An 11,579-nucleotide genomic window follows, 5' to 3' on the forward strand; every position below is an offset into this window, starting at 1 on the left:
AGTTATTGGCCAGATGGGTCCTTCGGCCACATCGGTAGCAGGACTTGTTACCTTGTGGTGAAAAGTTTCGTTGGACTACCTGCGCAACGACCTCTTTATTGGCACCCAGTTCGCGATGCTTTTCATTAGACCGAGTTTGGCTGGCCTGATTGAATATCATCATTTGTTCACGTGCCGCTTCGTGAGCTCTAGCATCAGCTTTGGCTTGATCAAATGTCAGCGCTGCATTTCGAAACAATTTCTCTCGCAACCGTTCATCATAACATCCATAGACCAGCTGATCTCTAAGATGTTCATTGCGTGTATTGTCAGCAAAACCGCAATCTTGAATTAGTCCAGTGATTCGTACTAGATATGCATCAACAGACTCTTCCATTTCCTGTTTGGCTGATCGAAATTTGAAACGTTCTATAAGCACATTTGCTCGTGGTTGAAAGTGATTATCAAATCTCACTAAGATTTGATTAAGTGTTTCTTCGTGGTCCTCCGCCAAATCAAATGTATTATATATGCGAAGCAATTCAGGACCTCCCAGTGTCAGAAGGATTGCTTGCTTTCTAGCTTCAGCATCATCAGGAATACCTGATGCAATGAGGTACAGCTTCAGTTGCTGTTTAAAAGTTCTCCAGTTTTCCAGAGTGGGAGGTTTTCCCATTACACACAGTAGTGTAGGAGCTTTAATTCCCATCTCTGCCATTGTGCTATTACTGCTAATCCCATCCAATCGTCGCCAATTTGTTGTATCTTATTAGGATCTGAATTAGCTTTATGGTTTACACATGTTTATTGTTCCCTTCATGGACGAACACTGATCACACTAAATCTCGTGATTAATGAGAACCAAACATTGAACAGATAGGGAAGATAACTCTAATATACAACAGTTTGCCACTTTTTAGGCCTCGTTGTGGTCAAATATGACCTTTTTCAACAACACTTTTAGCTATTGTCATTCTGGCTTTTCTTTGCTATGTGTTCAAGCAGACTTTCTCATATTTCACACTAATTTAAAGGCATTAAATCTGTACCAAAACTTACTATTCTCAACTTTCCAATTCGAGAAGAGCTTCTCTCATCAACAAAATCATTTCAGTGATGCTTCAGCTCAATCTAGGCTGAATAACTGGCTAGACTGGTGTCTCTTTCACACCCACCTAGTAGTGTTGTGGCTAGCAAATCATCTTTTTTGCCGTTTTAAAATTATCTTTTTTCTGGTGTCTCATTTTTGCATGTATATCGACTGCGCCTCTCACCTTTACTTTCACTTATGATTAAGCAGGAGGGTCTGTGAAAAATTAAATATCGAAAGCTTTGCATTTTCTCTCTCTTCTGCTTAATTTCTTACCATCTTGCGTTCTATATACCTGAATTCCATTTTCTTGGTTTCCCCTCTCAGCTCTTTTCAGGCCTGCCTAACTTTTGCGAGAGTTAGTGCTCCACCTAGTTTACATTACATCCATTTCATAGATATGAAAATTGCAAATATTGTCCATTTGTAAATATTAAAAAACTTTTTTTTTGTAATTTAGTGTAAGATTCTGCAAATATTTTTGTAGTTTTTATTTGTGCTAACAGCCATGCCAGTTGAACATAGAGCCATGTTCATCACATCAATGCATGCAAGTGACTAATGGGGCAATTTAAAAAAAAACTCTGTTACTGATCTAGTCGCTAAAAAGATTCAGGTCTGTTATAATTTTTTGCAATTATTGCAAGCAAGGGATGTTTTATCACTGTGGTAATATTATAAGAGAGTATAATTGTATGGTTTTAAATTTTAATAGTTTTTAACAAAACATGATTAAATATGAAGTGAACAAAATGCAGATCTTCACATTTTTGACTGGAATCAAAATATCTTGATTTCTCAGATTTTATTATACAAGTTCACAAAATTTCAAGTTGATTACATAAGCAGCAGTAATACATCATTTCACAAATGACAGCCTCAAGAAGAAAAATACAAATGTAGCCAGAAATGAAAATAGCATGTTTTAGGTAGACTGAATATTCATGTGTAAATGGGATGAGGCTTATCAAATGAATGAAAAAATACTTTATTTAACCTCAATAATCCAAAATTACACAAGTCACACATGTACTATTTAGTTTGACTGCCTGAAAACTGAGCTGATTGAGCTAATCACAGTTTAGAAGAATTAAATATTAGTATCTACTACTGTATCTGATACTGATAACTGGTGAAAGCAGTTACTTGACATTCAAGATGGTGCTCTCCACTGTTGTATTAACCTACAATGGAACAAATAATTTGATCAACACAGTAATTCACAAACAAATACTGTAGAAACTCTACTTATGAACGACTCTATATACATTTTCCAAGTTACGAAAAGTCTTATTGTAGAAATATAGTTCCGATTTACAGAAGATGTTTCTAGATACGAAAGGCCAACAGGTCTTTCGTATTTTGGCAAGAGGGGGCAACCATTATTTCCTCATCCAAAATAAAAGACATTGAAAATTTCTGATTTCATTGAAAAGAAGCACCCAGAAAAGGCTCTTACCATTCGGGCTATCTCTCACTTCAATAATGTTTGCAATACGTATTTCAGAAAAATTGTTAGAACTGGACAAAAGCAAACATCATGCGATCGATTCTTTATAAAAAGTCAGTCAACAGCCATTGCTGAAAGTGAATTTGAACTTAAGAAAGCGAGAGAAGACGTGTATCAGTTGATAGAAAATGAAATTAACGAAAATAAATGAAAGGCAAAAAAGACAAAAATTTCAATTTTATAAGCATTTTTTAATTCACTGTGTCTGTTTTAAATTTAGTATGTGTGTTTGTTCCTTTTTGTACACTATTTTCTCTCTCAGCTGTCAAGCGTTTGCTGCCTACTCCCACCTCCTCTCTCTGCTATCCTTCCACTCTCATGTGGTTTTCTCTTAGTCTAGTCGACAGAGACCAAAGGTAAACAAACATACCGTTCGTAGTTTTTATTCGTTATCTCTCTGTTCTTTCTTCTTCTGTACTTCTTCTATTTATTATTCTGTAATATAATTCTAACATGTATCTGTTACTAGTTTTAACCATTATTTATAATTTAAACAAATATTATATTCAAGTTTTGTGGGGTCTTGGAATGGATTAGGGCATTCATACATTAGGCATACATTAGGCATTCATACGGTAAAATGCGTTTCTACTTTTGACATTTTCTATTTATGAAACAGCTTCTGGAGTGAATTATTTTGTAAGTTCAGCTTCTATTGTGTCTTAAGAAAAAAATCATCAAGAGATTGAGAACATTGTGAAAAGTTGACAAAAGAAAGTCTGTAAAATGTAATGATTTTGGTTTTTTATTTTATATAAACACCTGTGAGAGAAGCATTATGTGAGAGAAGCATTACAACTATGCCTCAATCTGTTAATCCTAATGTCTATATGCCTCACCCTAGAAGTCATTCATATGCACGACGACAAGCGCTTGAAACAGAGGAGCAAGTTTATTGTTACTTATCTCAACTAGTAAATCGTTTTTCTGATTTTTAAACTGAGCATTTTAGTTATATCTTACGACAATCTCTAACTTTAAACAAATTAGTCATTCTCCTCATGTCTTTTTAGTTTGTCAATTTTTATAGTTTATCTCTCTCCTTTTTTGCCTCGGACAAAATAGTTACAGCTGACATGTGGTAATATAACTTCATTTTGTATTGCAGCAGAGTAGTTAGCAAGTTTGTACTTCAAATGGATAACAATTGCTTATTTTTAAAGTGCAAACTTTAAAAACGCCCAAAGTTAGCAGTTACCAACATCTCACTGACACAACCAGTCATGATCAGTAGTTCACCGTGTTGTATCGTTTGGATTTTGTTTTGCTAATGGTTAACTGTTATGCATTTCAAACACTAAGCAATGGAGAGCTTTCTCCTGGACGCCATCTTCTTCAGGAGTTCCACAACCAAGGTTGTTGTCACTTAAGCTACATGAATTGAGTTTTAGCAGACTCTTACCAGACAACGTGAAATGTAAATAAGAAAGGAGGTAATCAACAACCCCATCATCATGACCCTACCTTACAAAACAGAAGTTTTATACTCAAAATAGAGAGCTTCCTTGGTCTACCTCAGTGTCAACAATGACTAGCTCTTACTGGTAGTTATATTATCATCACTATTATATCACCATCACTTCCATCAATACTGTATGGTCTCATATAACTAAATGTTCGTATCTCAAAGTGTGATACAAGGAATACTTTATACACTAATAAGAGATAGAAGTGCTTCTATTAGCCTGAGTCATATTTTTACACGCATCGCATCTATCTATTTTTTGTTTTCCAAAAAGTGCGTGAAAATGGTCAATGTACCTGAAACCTTTTATATAACAACAATGAATCAAAAGCTTTAGATTTTTGTGCTTTTATCAAAAAGAGTTAAGCACTCAGCTACACCAGGCTACTCGACACAGGTAAGAAATTGTATGGAAGCTGGTACGCTTACAAAATACATGTACATGTAGATAGTACCAACAAACAGACATGATATTTACAGATTTATGTTGAAAAATTAGTCCAAGATACTTGTCTGGTGGAACAGCTAACTGACTTTTATAAGCTCCCAGCCTTGCCAACCATTATCAAGCAGCAAAAACCCATATTTCGTAAAATATAAATTCTTTGATAGTTCTATCAAAACGGAATGCAATAAAATGAAAACTTCAAACTCATTGTTTAGTAGTGTATCCAATTCTTTCGAATAAAAATGCAAAAGGATTTTTAAAATGGTCTAGTTTATGGCAATCAGTAGCTACCTAAATACATTTTTTTCAAATACCAAGTTATCTCTCAGATTTATCTCTGCAGTAAAGAAGTGGCAAATGTTCAATTTTCCTTTGACATCACATAGTGTTTGATTTAAAGTTTGTGCTATTTCTAAACTTTTGGTGTGCAAAGCTATGATGTCATCTTATGAATGCTTAGTCACAGTGAGGTTCTCTCTCGATCGCATTAAATCAAAAGATTTTAAGTCATCGTCATATTGAGGCTGTAGTCTACTGCTATATGTACGATGTTTTTTAGAAATGGTACGATTGGCTTCTTTGCTACGAAATGAATATACTGCAGCTGTACGATGCAATGCCGCGAGACTTCACACAGATGTCCAACCTCTAAATACAGGACAGTTCACACAAACTTCACCCACTCTACCCAACCAATATGAAGCAGACTGGTTTCTTCGGCTCTATCTCAAGTTGAAACTTCCTAAAGAGGCATTACTTTAGTTTATAATCCATTTATTTTCGAGTTAAACCCTTTCACTTTGAATTTTGGAGCTTTTCACTTTGCTACATTTTTGTCTAGATGCTCACGTGTATTGAGCCAGACCTCAAAGCACTTGGTGAAGCCACTGTGACCAGCATACACAACCTGCATCTGCAGTGTGAAGCCGAGCCTCCGTGGCTTGAGCAATTCGATGCCTGGGGCCGGAGGGTGGATCGCATTCACACATCTCCAGCTTGGAAGGAACAAAAGAAAATTTCTGCCACTGAAGGCCTGATTGCCATTGCGTATGAACGCGCGTATGGGCAGTATAGGTATGCCATTATTGTTTTTTATAATACTTGTAAAAGTTACATATAAATGGGCAGCAATGACAATTCTTTGGTTATTAACCACAATCTTTTAGCCCATTAAATTCTATACTTGGTGACTCATTTTTGTGACTGGTATGAGGCTCGTACCCGTCCTTATTTGTGGGAACAGTGATAAAATGTGTCTACGGTTATGCTTTGTCCTATCTTGAGATAATCATGTTCATATGATGCTACTAACAAGGACTTTTGCCAACCAGCGCTAAGAGGTCAAGGACTTTTGCCAACCAGGGCTAAGAGGTCAAGGACTTTTGCCAACCAGGGCTAAGAGGTTTATCAGCATTTTAACTTCAACTTTGAAAAGGTAATAAATTTGTGGTTATTTGCTCTGCAGTCGGTTGTACCAAATGGCAAAGCTCTACTTGTACTCTCCATCGTCTGGACTGTACGGCTGCCCCTTGGCAATGACGGATGGCGCAGCAAAATGCATTTCTGTCGCTGGCATTCCAGACTATATGAGGTATGCTTACAGCTGTCTTACCAGCAGAGACCCTGACTTTTTCTGGACGTCTGGTCAATGGATGACAGAAAAAGGTGGAGGATCTGATGTAGGTAAGCTTCGATGTGAGTTGCTTTGTTAGTCTTTGGCAGTTGAACTGCTTCATGATAGGAAACCGCTACTTACTGTTTATGTAGCGGATAGATGTCATTTTCTATTGAAAGAGACCTGTTGAGATCGAGATTGTTGCTTCTATAAGCCCATGACAACTAGGCGTCATCACTGGTGTACCCAGCATGATATTTGACAGGGAATAATGGTCCCTACAATAAGATAGGCTCTTATGCAAGAGTAAACTAAAGTCCCACGCGCTCTGTTGTTGAAAGACAATTAGCAAATAGTATGGTCTCACACGAAAATGCTTATTATATTATACGGTAATCGAAACTTAATGTGGTCTGTCAGAAATTGATCATATTATAATTGGAGGATAATATGGTCTCACACAAAATCCTCTAGATAGAAGAATCATGACTTACGGATCATGACAGACATAAGTAAAGGGACAGGAGTGGAGAGCTGTTTAAACAAGCTAGTAGCAATTTTGGGTTAGACTTAAATGGGGCGAATACACCAAAATTTAAAACATTGATGGAAAACCTTCAATGAGAGACTTCATTGAACACTCAGCTGTCTGATTGACATATTTTACACCTTGCCTAAGTTCATAATCAATAATAAAAGTTACTATACTAAACTTATACATGTACACCATAAAATGTTAACAATTATACACAGACAATTTGTGACCTCTGAACATGGGTCAATACATAAAACTTTTGTTAAAGCAATCCGATCTCTTCTGTTTGGTGCGTATTAGTTGCTTTAACACAAACTCCTTTGTGTAGACGTGGGTGAGTAATAAATTTAAAAACTTAATCTATTTGTGTCTGAATTTGAGGCTTCTGAAATAGAATTGACGCACGAAGTGTGTAGCCTTCGATATAGGTAAACTAAAAATTCTTTACGTAGCTAAAAAATAAAAACTAACTTTAATATTCATGATTCAATTATGTTAAAGTGTATATGAAATATTCATCATATTCCATGAACTATTCAGTGATTTTGTTGCAGCAAATGGAACATCCACCATAGCTTATGCGGAAGGTGATGGTTATTATGCACTTCATGGTTATAAATGGTTCTCCTCTGCCACAGATGCTGACATGTCCCTTACTCTTGCAAGAGTTGCAGCTGCAGATGGATCCGTTAATGAGGTTTCTATATTTATTGTAATTACTAGTATCCTGGCGGTTCGGTGTGACGTGAGAGATCATCAGGGGTAGTCAGCTGTACAATATTCCGAAAAGCAACAAGGCAGTCATTTAGTGCGGGTGGCAGCTAAGCTAGAAGTCACAAGTTCGAATCCTGTTGAAAGTAATATTTTTTCCAACTGGACAGATGGCAAAATGGACTTGTGTCTTACTATAGTAAAGAAGATTGTGTTATATGACTACTGGATAAAATTTAGGCTTCAGTTAGACAAGTCTATTTTAAAAAAGTGTTTCTTGTTCAACAGGGGACTGCTGGCCTCTCCATGTTTTTCCTGCCAACTCGTAAAGATGGTGGTGATCTAAACAACATACAGATCATTAGATTGAAAAATAAATTGGGAACTCGACAGCTGCCGACAGCAGAATTGCTACTTTCTGGTACCAAAGCCCAGCTTGTTGGAAAATTAGGGAGAGGAGTGGCTACCATCTCAGACATGTTGACAATTACTAGACTATACAACAGCTTGTTTGCTTCGTCTGCTACTCGCAGGTGGTGTGTACTATTAGTATCAGCTCGCAGGTAGATAGGCACTGCTTTTATCAACTCACAGGTAGGTATAAACTGCTAGTATCAATTCAAAAGTAAGTATGTACTACTAGTATCAACTCACAGGTAGATATGCACTGCTAGTATGAACTCACACGTAGATATGCACTGCTAGTATCAACTCACAGGTAGATATGCACTGCTAGTATTAACACACACGTAGATATGCACTGCTAGTATTAACACACAGGTAGATAGGCACTGCTAGTATTAACTCACAGGTAGATAGGCACTGCTAGTATTAACTCACAGGTAGATAGGCACTGCTAGTATCAACTCACAGGTAGATATGCACTGCTAGTATTAACACACACGTAGATATGCACTGCTAGTATTAACACACAGGTAGATAGGCACTGCTAGTATTAACACACAGGTAAATAGGCACTGCTAGTATTAACACACAGGTAGATAGGCACTGCTAGTATTAACTCACAGGTAGATAGGCACTGCTAGTATTAACTCACAGGTAGATATGCACTGCTAGTATCAACTCACACGTAGATATGCACTGCTAGTATTAACACACAGGTAGATAGGCACTGCTAGTATTAACACACAGGTAGATAGGCACTGCTAGTATTAACTCACAGGTAGATAAGCACTGCTAGTATCAACTCACCGGTAGGTATGCACTGCTAGTATTAACTCACAGGTAGATAGGCACTGCTAGTATTAACACACAGGTAGGAATGTACTGCTAGTATTAACTCACAGGTAAATAAGCACTGCTAGTATCAACTCACCGGTAGATAGGCACTGCTAGTATTAACACACACGTAGATATGCACTGCTAGTATTAACTCACAGGTAGATAAGCACTGCTAGTATTAACACACAGGTAGATAGGCACTGCTAGTATTAACACACACGTAGATATGCACTGCTAGTATTAACTCACAGGTAGATAAGCACTGCTAGTATTAACACACAGGTAGATAGGCACTGCTAGTATTAACTCACAGGTAGATATGCACTGCTAGTATTAACACACAGGTAGATATGCACTGCTAGTATTAACACACAGGTAGGTATGCACTGCTAGTATTAACACACACGTAGATATGCACTGCTAGTATTAACACACAGGTAGATAGGCACTGCTAGTATTAACTCACAGATAGATATGCACTGCTAGTATTAACACACAGGTAGATAAGCACTGCTAGTATTAACACACAGGTAGATAGGCACTGCTAGTATCAACTCACAGGTAGATAGGCACTGCTAGTATCAACACACAGGTAGATAGGCACTGCTAGTATTAACTCACAGGTAGATAAGCACTGCTAGTATTAACACACAGGTAGATAGGCACTGCTAGTATTAACACACAGGTAGATAGGCACTGCTCGTATTAACACACCGGTAGGTATGCACTGCTAGTATTAACACACACGTAGATATGCACTGCTAGTATTAACACACAGGTAGATATGCACTGCTAGTATTAACTCACAGGTAGGTATGCACTGCTAGTATGAACTCACAGGTAGATAGGCACTGCTAGTATCAACTCACAGGTAGATAGGCACTGCTAGTATCAACTCACAGGTAGATATGCACTGCTAGTATTAACTCACAGATGGGTATGTATTGCTAGTATAAAACCCAGATCTTTTTTCCGAAAAGTTGGTCGGTTTATGCTTTCATCATATCATAGTGTATTATATCACTGCTTAGGCTTGAACCGCCATTCATTAATGTGTGTATATCTTGTTATCTGTCTCTTGTTATATTTGGTACCTATCTGTCTTCTAAATTCATCTTGGTTTTGGCTGCTTCTTAGATTTGGACTTAGTGTATACTACATGGCTTGATTTGGTAACAGAAACGCTCTATACATGTAGTGTGCAAAGCTCATTTGGGGATCTTGCTCACAGCTGATACGATAGACAATCAAATTTACTCACCAATCCTTAGATCAATCAAAAATACTAGTTGTCTAAATAATGTTATTTTGTGATTCCTTAGTGTGTATTTTTAAATTGTCACTAAACGCTTTACATGGAATTGTCTGCTTATTATAATGCTACAAAGTCCAAAAACACCGCTTGTAGCAACTTATATGTGGGGTTTAAATGAATCAAACGTACATTTGCCAAGCTAGGTTAAACCAAGCCTGCAACATCTGTTTTCCTTTTAATCGATTGTCTGTTTAAAACCTCAGAAAAATACCTGATGCATTTGCTTGTATTCGTCTGTGGTTGTAGTTGTACTAAGTCATTCTACTAATATATGATTGTAGAATACTTGAGCTAAGTAAAGCCTACAGCATGGAAAGAGGAGCATTTGGACGGCCCATCTGTCAGTACCCCTTACATATGAGAACACTAGCTAAGATGGAGGTTAGCATTAGCTTATATTATTACTTGAAGAATCTTTCATTAAAAAATCGGTATTTATATTCATTTAAGACTGGTGTCTAGCTGCAGACTCAATCTTCTACACTACTAACGTTTGAGCTGGCCAGACTTCTCGGCCTAGAGGAGAGTGGAACTGCAACTGATGATTCACGCCTGCTGCTCCGTCTGCTCATGCCTGTAGCTAAGCTTTACACAGCTAAGGTTGCTGTCGGGGTCACTTCCGAAGGCCTCGAGTGCTTTGGAGGCCAAGGCTATATCGAGGATACCGGGCTACCGGCTATGCTCAGGGATGCTCAGGTCTGTAGGTCAGACGGATGATTAATAAGATAATATTAAAATTTGTCGGTCCATGAAAACAATGCAAAATTTTGAATTCAGATGTACTGTATTGCTGTTTCTATCTTTGCTCACTTAATTTCTGATGACTTCACTGTCAGGTTTTACCCATATGGGAGGGAACAACGAATGTTCTCTCATTAGATGTGCTGAGGGCAATAGAGAAGACAAAAGGAGAGGTGATCAAGGCTTTTACAACGCATTGCCAGTCCATGCTGAGCAAGTGCCCTGCTACTTCCTCTAAAAACTCTCTGCTAACAGCCATTGACCAACTGTCCCACTACTTCACCAACCATTTTGCAACCTCGCACAACAAAGAGCTGCTGGCAAGAGAGTTATCATTCAGCATTGGGAATATATATATAGGTAAAACAACTGGATATGAACCATTACATAGCTTATTAATTGGTCGATCAGCCAGTCTCACATAGGTGGCCATCGATGCCCCAACCAATAGCATGACTTTTTATAAAATCATACTCTAACAGCCCTCTAAAATAGGTTGTTAAGCATCTTTAACAAGGGAGTGTGCAGCTGTCTCCCACAACGCTTTCATAGACTAACTTCTGAGGTTTTTTATGTTTGTAGGGGTCGTGTTTGCAGAGCTGTCAGCTGCGTACGCAGAAGAGAAAACTTTGCAGGTTTCTCTTGATAGGTAATAAATATCCTCTTCAGTCTGTTTTTCTTTTGATCACATTCACGCATCGGCATTATGAACAATCTCACCATGCGCTATAATTTTGAAGGTGGTGTGCGCAGGACCTGCTACCAGTCGTAACCGCAGTAACTTCAGAGCCAGATTGTGCTGTCTCATCAGAAGAGGATTGGAACATGACTATGAGACCATTCGACAAATGATGACTTAACTCTTTACAAATATAAAATGCTAAATATTATTATAACTGGCTTATTAATGAACCATTCTGATATATCT

General features: G+C 37.6%; 1 protein-coding gene across 1 annotated transcript; it reads left to right on the top strand.

The window, feature by feature from the left end:
* The first annotated feature begins 5,053 nt into the window (after positions 1-5,053).
* Positions 5,054-11,569, top strand: LOC137389662 (acyl-CoA dehydrogenase family member 11-like). The gene is made up of 10 exons (XM_068075733.1): positions 5,054-5,242; positions 5,334-5,566; positions 5,958-6,175; positions 7,197-7,339; positions 7,642-7,886; positions 10,192-10,291; positions 10,373-10,606; positions 10,747-11,011; positions 11,234-11,300; positions 11,392-11,569. Exons 1-10 carry the CDS (start codon positions 5,054-5,056, stop codon positions 11,501-11,503), a joined length of 1,806 nt encoding a protein of 601 aa, XP_067931834.1. The 3' UTR covers positions 11,504-11,569.
* The last annotated feature ends 10 nt before the right edge of the window (positions 11,570-11,579 follow it).

This window comes from Watersipora subatra, chromosome 3, assembly GCF_963576615.1.
Source record: "Watersipora subatra chromosome 3, tzWatSuba1.1, whole genome shotgun sequence".
Lineage (NCBI taxonomy): Eukaryota > Metazoa > Bryozoa > Gymnolaemata > Cheilostomatida > Watersiporidae > Watersipora > Watersipora subatra.

Coding starts and splice junctions, on each gene's coding strand:
- LOC137389662 (XM_068075733.1), top strand. CDS start 5,054: ATGGTACGATTGGCTTCTTTGCTACGAAATGAATATACTGCAGCTGTA. Junction 5,567..5,957: donor CGCGCGTATGGGCAGTATAG/GTATGCCATTAT, acceptor TTTGCTCTGCAG/TCGGTTGTACCAAATGGCAA. Junction 11,301..11,391: donor TTGCAGGTTTCTCTTGATAG/GTAATAAATATC, acceptor ATAATTTTGAAG/GTGGTGTGCGCAGGACCTGC.